The sequence below is a fragment of the Prionailurus bengalensis genome, chromosome C2 (genome assembly GCF_016509475.1).
Source record: "Prionailurus bengalensis isolate Pbe53 chromosome C2, Fcat_Pben_1.1_paternal_pri, whole genome shotgun sequence".
NCBI lineage: Eukaryota > Metazoa > Chordata > Mammalia > Carnivora > Felidae > Prionailurus > Prionailurus bengalensis.
This window is the reverse complement of record NC_057350.1, coordinates 65,603,960-65,617,504: the sequence shown is the minus strand read 5'-3', so window position 1 is coordinate 65,617,504 and position 13,545 is coordinate 65,603,960. Positions and strand designations below refer to the sequence as shown.

The following is a 13,545-nucleotide window of genomic DNA, read 5'->3' as shown; positions in this document are numbered from 1 at the left end:
CAGGTAGAAGGCTAGCTGGAGAGGTGACAAGGGGCACTTACTAACTGAAGGCCTGTTCTCTTTCTAGTTAATTCTTGGTAGAGAAGGCAGGAGGTAAGATTTAGAGAGCAGCAGGCGGGCCATCTTGCCCCACAACAGCGCTTTCCTGTTCCCACAGCTGCCTTGGATTTTTACCAACTAGAAATCATTTTCAGTTATCAATGAAAAATCCACATAGAAGATTAAGGGAGTGGGAACTAGCTGTCATTCACTCCTTAGTATGAATTAGTCTGTACAAAGCTTTCCCTTAACCTAGAAGAGATCAAATCACAAGAAGAATGAAATTTTGTAGGTAGATTCTTGGAGCATGAAGCCCTAGAGGGAAAGTCAGGAGTGGTTTGGGGCAGAATTTGCTCAGTCAGCAGAGAGCGTGAGGGCACTGGAAAACCTGGTTAGCACTAGAAGCAAAAGGCATCGGAACACATGAGAGAGGCATTTCAAAACTTTGCCCAGAGTGAGGTCCTTCCCTCTCTTTCTTCTAAAAGACCATGGAGAGAATCTCAGCCAAGTACAGGTGTCATTTATCCTGACATCCCAAGCACTCTCCTGGAGATATAAGGTGAGGCAGGGGAGGGCAAGCCAGTTGGGCATCAGGACATGAGCCTTTGGTCCCCTATCCTGGGAATTAAGGATCAGGCTGTCACCCCAGTTTTACCAGCAGGTGCATGGCGAAGGCACCCCATCCCAGGGCTCAGCCCAACTCACCAGAACCTGGCCGGGGCATGAGATCAGGGCACTCTGTGAGTCATCTGCGAGTAAGACCATGAAGGAAACATACATTTCCTTCCTAGGGGACACAGTTCAGCAGTTGGAAGTTTGAGATGCTTCCTTTGTAGAAGAAAAGGATTGAAGAGCTGGAGCTCCATCACTGCTATTGGGCTAAGTGCAGCAGGAGTGAAAAGTGAAAGTAAATTTAGAAGTTCCAACCATTTAACTGCACAGCAGGGTTACAGAGTATCCAGCAGGAAACCTCACCCTATTGCATTTTCCATCTCCTACACTTTAATTCCCATGAGCCTAAAAGGCTCTGCGGTTGGACCACTCATTTTGTTATACTTGTATATGACCAATTATGCCACTGGTAAACACAAAACAAGGTGAACATATTTAAAAGCCTTCTTTATTTATAAGACTAGACAAACAAATATTGAATTATAAGAATTTCTTTCAGGACCACAAATAGAAACAGTTCAGAAGAGGAATATTTTGACAGTAACAGAAATCACCATAAATCATGTAGCTAATAGCCAGCTTGCTTCTCTCTTGTTTGAAAGGTGTTTCAAAAGTTGACATGGGTGAATATGTGACAAGCCCCTTCTTTGTCCCCAAAAGTCCATATAATTTTAATGGGAGAACTGAGCTTAATACACAACATATCACTCTGCTGTGTCTGAGAGGAAGTTTCAACCACTATTAACTCAAGGTTGGATATTGTCCTGGAGAATAAAGGTGTCCTAAGTTGGCATTAAGGGAATCACATGAGTCTGCGTAGATGGGAGACACCATAGAACAAAGGCCATAGAACAAAGGCCAACTTTTCCTTAGTTCTCCCACCTGTGCAAAGTTGACTTGAATAAAAGCCTTTGGAAGTCTCTTTTAGAAAGCAGTGAGAAATATTTGCCTTCCAAATACAGACTTGGGCTTACTGCGATATCACAGGTTCCTGTGGATGTCTTTATGCCCCCAAACTAAACATAAACAGGGGTGGAAGTAGTAACCGTCTTTCTAAAGTCTCCTTTTCCTACCATGTATAAAAATGTCGCAGAACCCCAGACCAAGCTGAAAACACTAGTGAGAATTTTGAGAGGCTGAGAGCTCAGAGGAACACCACACCAACTGACTTGGTAATTTGAGTAAGAATGCACACATCCCCTCAGGGCTCAGATGTGAGAAATATACTGGGAAAGCAAGCTTGCAGCACGTGGTCCAGAGTCGCTGGAGGAAGGTGGTATAATGGTGACACTTCATTTTTAATATTCGATTCTGCTCCAGTAGAACATGGTACCCAGGAGAACCCAAAACTAGAATAGAAAGGCCAAAAAATAAATAAGGAATTGTTTTCGAAACATCTCATACTTGGGGGGAAAAGGATGTCAGGTTCACTTAGGCTTAGATGATGCTGAATTTTTAAGAGTCTTAAGGTTTCACCTTAAGAAACCTTGTGGGGCAGGGACACCAGGGTGGCTCAGTCTGCTAAGCGACCGGCTCTTGATTTTGGCTCAGCTCACGATCTAACAGTTCTTGAGATCGCGTTGGCAGCATGGAGCCTGCTTGGGATTCTCTCTTTCCCTCTCTGTCTGCCCCTCCCCTGCTTGCATTCTCTCTCTCTCTTAGTAAATAAGTAAATAAAGTAAAAACAAACAAACAAACAACACCTCATGGGGCAGAGGTAACTATCCTGCCACTCAGACACACCTTCCCCCTTTCCCACCTCCCTGTCCCAAACTGCACCCAGACTTGTGGTCTTCTGGGATTGCTCCTCTCACCTCTGTGCTAAACTAGCCCCCCTGGGGAAATCCTTTCTTCTTCCCATCAGGGCTAATGACCCTCCAGTGGCTTCCTATTTCTCATATGTACCATTTGGAGGTACAATTTTCTTACCTTCTACTATTGAACCTCTCCTCCCACAGGACTCCCTCTTTTCCCAAAAATGCTTATGACCTGGTGCGGCTGCCCCTGCAGAATGCCACAGAACTCAAGGCATTTGACTCAGGCAAGGGGCTGGAATATCTGGGTTCTTCTGCAGCTCTGCTCCTCCCTCCCTACATCTGGAAAGTAGAGATAGTACCATCTTCTTCACCTACCCCCCAAGTTAGAAGATGGAATGAGATTATAAAATGAGATCATCAGACTACTAATGTCTGATGTTTATTGACTACGTACTACACATCAGACACTGTCCTGAGTGCTACGCATATAACTCCACTGAGTGCTTCCAGAACCCAGTGAAGAGACTAAGAGAGTGAAGAACTTAACCAAGGAGACTGGCTACCTACCTAGCTATTATTCTAGGGATTTAATGCTAAAAGCATTGGATATGACACCTTGTCCATAGCAGGTCCTCACTACACTTGGTTTCCTTCCCTTCCCTCTTTTGAATTTCATTCAGGGGGGCTTCCTATATTCAGAGTCCATTTGAGGCTTGTGGAAATGTCAAGGATTTCAACTGGTCTGGAGTTTTAAGGTCCTTGAGAGCCTTTAAACATTATCCCACAGTTCCTGCTAGCATGGCTGAATAGGAACTTCACTGTTACAATTTTTCATTCATTCAACAAAGTATCAAGCACAAGCCATGTGCTCTGCTAAGCACTGGGGATACAGAACCTCTGCTGGTTCCCAGGCTTTTGGCGGAGACAAATCCATTGTAGTAGAGTGACCATTACATGACAGAGGTGTGTGCAGAGTGTTGTGGGAGTTCCTGAGGGTGGGTGAGGAGAAATGATTTTCCCTTCCTGCCTGCCTCACTCAGCTTCTCACCCCAAACCCAGCATTTCCTAAAGTGTGGTGCATAACCACTCAAGGGACCCTTGTGGTTATCCACGAGGTCAAGACCTTTTGCATAACAATGTTAAGACTTTTTTTTTTTTTTGCCCTTTTTACTGTTTTCACATTTGTACTGATGATGCAAAGCAGTGGAAAGTGAAACTGCTGGCATCTTAGCAGGATTTAAGGTAGAGGCACTAAACCATGTTAGTAGTCAGTGTATTCTTCACTGCTGTGTACTTGCAGTGAAAAAAAAAAAGGCAGACTTAAGAGATTTAGAGTTTTAGAATTTTAAGATTGTTTTTGGTGAAGCAGTAAGAATTACTAATTTTATTAAGTGTTCACCTTTGAATATACATCTTTGTAATATTCTTGAAACAAAGTATGCACAAAGCAATTTGTTGCATAGTGAAACCTGATGGTTGTTTGAAGGCAAAGCACTCGTGTAATTGAGTTGTATACTAAACCAGCCATTTTTTCATGCAACATGACTTTTACTTGAAAAAATGACTAATAGACAAGCTACAGTTATTCAGATTGGATGTTTGGCAGAAACATTTTGATTTTCTCAAAATTTTACAAAGTGAGTCTGTCACTTTGAGGAAAACAACTGACAATACTTGTTGCCAGTGATAAATTTGGCCACTCAAGCAAAACTCAGGAAACTTGTTTCTGTCATGATGGGCCCATAGCACCCCCATGCTTAAGGTCCTTTCCAATATGGCAATAACAATGAATGTGGTTTATTGATATTGCATAGAGAATTCAGCCTACATTTGGAAGATCAGCATAACACAGTGAATCAATATTTTCCCAAATAACCGATGCATGTTGTTAATAGAATCACCAACGGGTAAATGACGTATGCAAATTTCAAGACAAACTGATGTAACCTATTTTAATATAACAGTCTGAAAAGTTTGTTGACATAATTTTAGAATCCACATTGCAACTAATGTTTAAAAACTACTAGTTGTCAAGCTTTGTGTAATATCAAAGAATATTCACAATTACGTTTAGATAAGGCTATCAAAACATTCTTGGTTTTTTCACTACCTATCAGTGTGAGGATGGATTTTCTTAAAATCCTTCAACCTAAGCAATATACTATTACAGAGGAAGTGAAGAAGCAAATATGAGAACCCAGCTCAGCTGTCTTCTATCAAAACCAGACACCGAAGATACTTTTAAAAATGTAAAACAATGCTACTTTTCTCATCGTTTTTGTTTTGGAAAATAGGCACTTTTTTCACAAAAATATATTGTTAACAGTAACATGTAATCAGTGTATTATTGTTACTTTAAATGAATTAATAAGTATTTTTTAAAATTCTGCGTTAATTTCTTATAGCGTAACTATAAATAGATATAGCCCCCATAAATAAAAGCTTGCTGGAGTCCTCAGTAATTTTTGAGAGTGTGAAGGGGTTCTGAAACCAAAAGTTTAGAACTTCTCCCTGAATGCAATGAGTGGCTCTAAATCCTGACAGCAAATTAGAATTATGTGGAAAAAAAAAATCTTTTTTTTTTAAATGCCTGGGTCCTGCCCCTAGATCCACTGAATCAGAATCTCAGAGTTTGGGGCTCATGCATAGTTTCTTTTCCCTGAGCTCTCCCAGGAAGTTTTAATGTGCAGCCAGGGCTGAGAACCACTGCCCTACCTTTCTGTTGCATGAACATCAGATAAAGTAGATGAGGTGAGCCTGGAGGAGGCAGCTCTTTGGAAGGAGCAAATGTGGATCAATGCTGGGCAGGAGCCATTGGGAGCTGACAGTGTTTGGTATTTAACTATAATGAATTCATGAGATCTAGAGAGCCAGAAGGGCAGGCAAATGCTTCCCCGTCAGCCTGAAGAAGGATGTGGCTAGTAGGGCACATCTCTTCCCTGGTAGGGGATGTAAACACCCACTTGCCAGGGGAATCCACTGTCCTTGGTCTGATGCCAGCAGCTTCCTGACTAGCCCTCAGGTCCAAGGTTTTGTTTCCAGACTGTCTAGTGTGGCTGGATTAACCAGGGGTTAATCTTAAGTCCTCTCCTTAACTTGTGCAGGGAAATACTCACAGTCCAGCAGAGAATGGCAAATCCAAACCAGGCGACCCCCCAGGCATGTCTGTTCATTGGTCCAGAGATGAGTTCGTAGCAGCCCTGGAGGGGCAGGTGATCCCACGTGGGTGTGAGAGGAACCAGAGAGAAAGATGTAAGAGATGAGGGAAAAGCAGATATCTATTTGTATCAATACTCTTCCAAAGTCTAATTTAACATAACCAGGCTATTTCCACATCCCTGTGGACATCCAGGTATTAACAGGGCTCTGCCAAGGGGATAGAAATAATTCTGTTCAACAGCTACTCTACATCACATTATTTTGTGTCTTTATCACTCAGTCTAACAAAGGTGCTGCTATTTTAGTCTGACATTTTTTTTTTTTTATTGAATATGCGGACACTGTCAAGTATTCTTTTTTTAAAAAACTGTAGTATTAAGTACAATATAAAGTATTCTTAATAAAATTTGAGTATTTTTCTCTCCTAAATTGGTGAGTTGTTTTGAGGGGACAATTACTTTTTGATTTGCTTATTCTTTTTTCTTTTTTTTGAAGTTTTTTTTTTTTTCAGAGAGAGAGAGAGAGAGTGTGTGTGCACAAGCGTGGGATGGGCAGAGAAAGACAGAGAGAGGAGAGAGAGAATCCCAAGCAGTTCTGCACTGCCAGCACAGAGCCCAACACAGGGCTCGAACTCCTGAAACCACAAGATCATGACCAGATGTCATGATGACCAAGAGTCAGATGCCCAACTAAGCCACCCAGGTGCCCATGATTATTTATTCTTTTTTTTTTTTTTAATGTTTTCATTTATTTTTGAGACAGAGAGAGACAGAGCATGAGCAGGGGAGGGGCAGAGAGAGAGGGAGACACAGAATCTTAAGCAGGTTCCAGGCTCTGAGCTGTCAGCACAGAGCCTGACGCAGGGCTCGTATTCACGGACTGTGAGATCCTGACCTGAGCCAAAGTCGGACGCTTAACCGACTGAGCCACCCTGGCACCCCTGTTTATTCTTAAAGAAAACTGCTTCTAATCTATGAAAATCAGAGTTTTTTTTTTTTAACCATTGAAAGAAGTCCTGTTTCATGCTTTCATTTGACACTATGTTTCAACATATCTTTAATTGGATTCTAGTGAGGGCTTGAAAAGCCATGTGTGCGTGCAAATGATTCATTTTTTATTAATGAAATCATTCATTCATGCATGCCATAATCCAGAAAGTTTGTATATTTGGCACACTCTGTTCCAGGCACCATGTGAAGTTGGAGTAATACACACACATGGGGCTAGGGATGACCTCTGAGTGACCCATGCTAAAGCCCTGGGAGAAGATGATTCCGTGGACTTTCATGTCCAGAGGGAAATGTTCTCCAAAGGCTGACCTTGAAGTTTAGGCCCTGCCCAGTGGCTATAGGTGACCGTTTAAGGTTCCATCTTTTCGGACCCTGCTCCTTGTTAACCCACTTACGCACCCTGCCTTTGCTAAGCACCTCTATTTTCTCCATTTACTCTTCTCTATATTACAGATGTCTCCATTCAACTACATGCTCAAGTAAAAAAATTGAATTATCTTTAACTGTTCTTCTCTTATCCAACATCAAATACGCAGGCAAAACCTTTTGGGTCTACTTTATTTTATTTTATTTTTTTTAAGATTTTATTTTTAAGCAATCTCTACACCCAACATGGGACTCAAACCTACAACCCTGAGATCAAGAGTGGCATACTCTTCCAACTGAGCCAGCCTGGGTCTACTTTTAAAATATATGTCAGGGACACCTGGGTGGCTCAGTCAGTTAAGTGTCTGACTCTTTGCCTCGGGTCATGATCTCACGATTTGTGGGTGTGAGCCCCGTGTTGGGCTTTGCACTGGAAGCATGGAGTCTGCTTGGGATTCTCTCTCTCTCTCTCTCTCTCTCTCTCTCTCTCTTCCTCTCTCTCTGCCCCTCCCCCACTGGTTTCCCCCCTCTCAAAATACATAATACATAAACTTTAAAAACTATATCTCAAATTCAAACACTTACTAACTCCTGCTACCACTTTGGTCCACTGTGGTCTCACACCAGAATTACTACAATGGCCTCTTAATTGGTCTCCCTGAGGCCTGAGCCTACTGTTGGCATCCAGTAGGATGCCTTTATATAGTGCCAGAGGGATGCTTATAAAACATAAATCAGATAACTTCAAAACCCTGCTCAAAAGAAATGGCTCTCCACCACCCTTAAAATGAAATTCTGAGTCTTCGCAATGGCCTGCGGGATACTCTCTGATGCGGCTCTGCCTCTATGACCCCAGCTTCCTCTACCAGAAGCTGTTTCCCTGCAAAGGTATTGAGCTTAAGCTCCAGGGCTGCTTACTTGCAAGACCATTTCAAGGCCCTGCACCTAATTTTGTATGCGTATTTTTAGTTTTTTTTTTTCCTAAGGGGGATCCTTCCCTGCAGATTCAAGCCCTACAAATTCTAGATCATCTTTGCCTTCTACTCCTCCACTCATTCTGGCCTTGCCATGCTGATGTCTTTGGTGTTCCTCTACAAAGCTAACAGGGGTGCCTGGGTGGCTCAGTAGGTTAAGCCTCTGACTTCACCTCACGTCATGATCTCACAGTTATGGGTTTGAGCCCTGCATCGGGCTCTGTGCTGACACCTCAGAGCCTGGAGCCTGCTTCAGATTCTGTGTCTCTCCTTCTCTCTCTGCCACTCCACTGTTTGTGCTCGCTCTCTCTTTCCAAAATGAATAAACTAAAAAAAATTAAAAAAGCTAAGAATGCTCCCACTTCAGAGCCTTTGCACTTGCTGCTTCTTTTCCTTAGAACTCTCTTCCCCAATCTTCTTTAAGTCAGGGTCTCATTTCCTCACTTAATTCAGAACTCTATGCAGATACTATCTCAACAAAGCCTTTCCTGACCACCATAGAGAAAAAAAACCCTATCGTTCCTTATATACCTACCCTGCTTTATTTCTGTCTATGGCATTTATCACTACCTGGAATGTATCATGTATTTACTTGGTAACTTGTTTGGTGCCTCCCATACCACAGTGCAAGCTCTGGAGGGCAGGGATCTTATTGTGCTCATTGTTGAATCTCTAGAACCCAGCACAAGTGCCTGGCACAAAATAGGCACCCAATAAACATTGATAGAATGAATGGAACATGATACGAAGAGATGATTATGACAGTATCATTCGTGACACAATAGTTCACAAACACTCCTGTATCCATTACTCATTGATCCTCCTGACAATCCTGGGAGGGGGGTCATTTGTCCTAACATGTACAAAAGCCCACTTATGTCAGGTGCCAGGCACTGGGCTGGACATTCAGCAGTGACAAGACAGACATGGGTATTGTTCTCATGGAACTCACAGACAAAAGCCCCAGGTTTTTCATCTCTTCTTATTTAGTGCCTTTTCATGATGCCTTTTTATCATTGTAGTGGTGCTTACTTTGGTCTTCCTTAGTTCTGTGATAATGTTCTTGAGGTATAGTGATTAGATAGCACGTAACATTTCTAGGGCAGTTGGAGCATGAGTAAGAATACATATACCAGCATCTTACATGCTATATGAAATTCTGGTTTATTTATTTATTTTTTTAAGTTTATTTTGAGAGAGAGAGAGAGAGAGAGAGGGAAGAAAGAGAGAGAGAGGGAGAGAGAAGAAGGGCAGAAAGAGAATCCCAAGCAGGCTCTGTGCCATCATCGCAGAGTGCAACATGGGGTTCAAACTCACGAACTGCGAGATCATGACCTGAGCTGAGATCAAGAATCAGACACTGAACCGACTGAGCCCCCCAGGCACCCTGGTTGATTTCTATTATCACCACACTTATGATGACATCCCTAATTTTGTTAGCCTTCATTTATGCAGATTTTGAAAAGCCACAATATGGATATGAAAAAGAGTCATTTATCTCTTCAACCACCCACCCACCAAACATTCCCCAATGCCTGCATTGTGCCAGGCAGCCTGTGGGGTACTGGAGACACAGAATGGAGTAATGCATGGTCCTCAAGGGGACTCAGAAAAAAGGAGCCTTGTGAAAAAATACTTATGATATGTCAACTGCAATGACAGAAGTACAGTGTAGGAAGTACTGGGTGGCATATTTTGCTTTGTGGAAAGGGATTGCTATAAGAGAATTAGCAGGACTTATAACATGGAAAGAATTGTGGTGTGTGGGAATCTGGAGGACCAGGAGGGGGAGAAGTGGAAAGGATTAGAAGATAAGAACTATGTCGAGAGTGAAGAATGAGTGAGATTGAGAAAGTAGGAGCACAAGGAGTTAGAGACAGAAGGAAGTTAGAGACGGGGACAGAGAGAAGAATTTCAGGTCCAGGAATTTGGCAGGAGGGTAGGGTTGCGTGATGATGAGTTTGTAGCTGTGGTGTAGCTGGTGGGTGGGTAAGGAGATGGAAATGTTAAGGATAGGTGAGGCCAAGGAACCGAAAGGGAGAATGTGAGAAGGGTTGTCAAAACTCGAGTGAAGGTCCCTCCCTACTAGAAAGTCACATGTCCTAGGGAGATAAACTGATTATCTGAGGGCAAATACCCCTTTCTGTCTCTCTCACAGAGATGATATAATTTCTATGTAATTACAGTCCAATCAAGATATGTTTGTGAGGGTCAGTGCCAAGGTTGAAATATGGAAAGCATTTTATTACTCCTGAGAGTGATAATTATATTGCATATTGTGATTATAAGGAATAAATTGAATTTTTAGAGCAGTCTGAATGTACTTGATTAAAATGACACTAAAACAATGCTGCTGAAAAGCTAAATAAGGGTTGCTTTGAAGGATTCTGCAAAATAATCTACATCACCCCCATGTCCTTTTCTGGATTAATGCATCCAATCCCAGTCCAGGCACCCTTCCAGATGTGGGATGATGATCAGCTGTACAGTGTCCTTCATTCTGAACGTGCACGTTGCATTATTTACTGCCAGACTAAGGAGTCTGACATTTCTCAAATTATTTAACAAACTGGCACACAACCAACTTTCCTCAAAATGGTAACTCGCAAAGCAGTATAAACCTTTCAGAGGCTGGCTACAATGATACAAGGATTCGCGTTGGGCTATTTGGGAATATTTCCAAATTCTTTCTTGGCTTACAGGCTAGGCTCTGGAACCAGACTGCTGGGGTATTAATCCTGATTCAACCATTTACTAGCTGAGTGACCTTGGGCTAGGTACTTCTTATATCTCTACATCTTAGTTCCTCATCCCTAAAGTAAGAATCATAATGGTGCCTACTTTTTTTTTTAATTTTTTTTTTCAACGTTTATTTATTTTTGGGACAGAGAGAGACAGAGCATGAATGGGGGAGGGGCAGAGAGAGAGGGAGACACAGAATCGGAAACAGGCTCCAGGCTCTGAGCCATGAGCCCAGAGCCTGACGCGGGGCTCGAACTCCCGGACTGCGAGATCGTGACCTGGCTGAAGTCGGACGGTTAACCGACTGCGCCACCCAGGCCCCCCTGTGCCTACTTTTTTTTAACGTTTTTATTTCTTTTTGAGAGACAGAGAGAGAGTGTGCATGTGCGAGAGTGAGCAGGGGAGGGGCAGAGAGAGAGAGAGGGGGAAACACAGAATCCGAAGCAGGCTGCAACATCACGACCTGAGCCAAAGTCAGACGCTCAATGAACTGAGCCACCCAGGTGCCCCCTACCTTTGACCTTTAAACGAGTTAATATACATATGGTACTTAGAACAGTGTCTGGCTTTAGTAAGTACTCAATAAATGTTAGTTTTCAGGATCATTATATCATTCTCATCAGGCTGGAAACACTCAAAAACCATCTGTAACCAAATCACCAATCAAATATTTTATTAAGACTATCCTAGGGGAACCTAGGTGGCTTAGTTGGTTAAGCCACTGACTCTTGATTTTGGCTTAGGTCATGATCTCATGGTTCATGAGATTGAGCCCCATGTTGGGCTTCAAGCTGACAGGGTGGAGCCTGCTTGGGATTCTCTTTCTCTCTCTCTCTCTCTCTCTCTCTCTCTCTCTCTCTCTCTCTTCCCCTCCCCCACTCACATGCTAGCTTTCTCTCTCTCTCTCAAAATAAAAAAATAAACATGAAGAAAAGTATTATCCTATATTATCACTGAATAAGGAATGTGGTTATATAATTACTGCATTTACCATCAGCAATTGCCATTGCTTTGGAAATTAGCAAAGCATTCTCTCTTTATACATCCCTTCCAATTTACATTTTGCAAAAATAGAGCAAATCTTTGCTTAATGTAAATAGTTTTTGAAATACCAGTTCTAGGGGTGCGTAGGTGGCTCAGTTGATAAGCATTTGACTTCGGCTCAGGTCATGATCTCTTGGTTCATGGGTTTGAGCCCTGCCTTGGGCTCTGTGCTAACAGCTCAGAGCTGGGAGCCTGATTCAGATTCTGTGTCTCCCTCTCTCTTGTCCCTCCTCTGCTCATGCTCTCTCTCACTCTCTCTTTCTCTCTCTCTCAAAAATAAACGTTAAAAAAAATTGAAACACCAATTCTATACATTGTGCAAATAGTTTGCATTTAAAAAAGTTGGACTTTGTTATTGCAATTCTCATGTTCTGTCAATTCTTTTAATATGTAGATTTTCCCAGATCACCCTGCTAATCTTAGCATCCATATTTTACTACCAGAGAAGGATATAGTTGACAAAAGGTTTAGGAAAAAGGATGCGGAATTCTTTATGAGGACTATTACCTACAGTTAAGCAGTATTTCCCTCATGAAGAGCAGGAAACCTGGCTGGTCTGGGGTGGCAAGGACTCACCTGCTTGTGGTAGTAACCAGGCACTCCTAGCTTGCAGGCCTCCAGGTTGAGAGGTTTTTTAAGACTGTCCATCACACAGCACTGACGAGGCCAGGGATAGTCGGCATCATTATTCTCAGTCCGGAAGGCAGACGTATATTTCTGCCAGTCTGATGGACCATTTACACCACAGCAATTGTCCTGTCAGTGGAAGAGAGATACAAAATTCTCTTTCATGGTCCTTGCTAGAGCCACCAATGTAGCAACTGAGATTTTATGGAGAAAGAAGATACAGAAAGTATACCATATCTTGCGTTTACTAAAATTCCCCAAACAGGGGCGCCTGGGTGGCTCAGTCGGTTGAGCATCTGACTTCAGCTCAGGTCACAATCTCATGGTCTGTGAGTTCGAACCCCGCGTCGGGCTCTGTGCCAATAGCTCAGAGCCTGGAGCCTGTTTCGGATTCTGTGTCTCTCCCTTTCTCTCTGACCCTCCCCCGTTCATGCTCTGTCTCTCTCTATCTCAAAAAAAATAAATACATGTTAAAAAAAATTAAGAAAAAAATAAAATTCCCCAAACAAGAGCTGAGGGTATTAATAACTTATGTTTTAGAGGTTGGAAAATACTTCAACATTTGTTACTTTACTAGCTATTGATGAGCTCCATGGCCTTTGATGAGTTCAACTCCCTATGCCTCATTTTCCTTAACTGTAAAACATGGCCTAGTTTCCTTAACACAGCCCATGGTCCTCAGAGTTTCAGTGAGGATTAGTTAATGCACCTAATCTGTTTTGTATAATGCCTGGTCCATAGTAAACCCTTGCTAAATGTTAATTATTATTAATATGAATATCTTGATACAGCAGTGTGAGAGAGCTATAATTATTCTCACGACATATGAGCAAGTCAAAAATCAGAAAATTAAAACTTCTAGTGGTGAAGAAATTAGGAATAATTCTTATTTACATTTCTATATTTTTAACATTTTCTAAAGTAATTATGTATGACTTTAATAATGGGAGAAAAAAATAACCAAAACCTGGTGGCACACAGCTATGTCTCTACATAGGAAACGAAGATCAGTGAACACATAGCTAATGTCCTCACAACCTGGATAGAGTTGAGGTTAAGGGATGAAACATACTTCACATCATTTCCCTTCCTTTTTCTAAATTCTGTTCAAATGTTTCAAGGGGAGGAACTTAAAACTACAGGCCCCTCTCAACG

At 42.2% G+C, this 13,545-nt stretch overlaps 1 protein-coding gene across 2 annotated transcripts in view; it reads right to left on the bottom strand.

Annotated features, from left to right (window-relative positions):
- UPK1B (uroplakin 1B) overlaps nucleotides 1–13,545 on the bottom strand; it is a 41,624-nt gene that overhangs the window by 10,631 nt on the left and 17,448 nt on the right. The window contains exons 6-8 of one of the 2 annotated variants that reach the window (XM_043594237.1): nucleotides 12,340–12,519; nucleotides 5,585–5,668; nucleotides 1,961–2,060 (exon numbers count right to left, since the gene is read on the bottom strand). In XM_043594237.1, the coding sequence (XP_043450172.1) occupies nucleotides 2,010–2,060; nucleotides 5,585–5,668; nucleotides 12,340–12,519 (315 nt within the window). In that variant the 3' untranslated portion in view covers nucleotides 1,961–2,009. Of the gene's footprint in view, nucleotides 1–1,141; nucleotides 2,061–5,584; nucleotides 5,669–12,339; nucleotides 12,520–13,545 lie in introns of those variants that run through there. The other variant, XM_043594236.1, reaches the window with a different exon arrangement.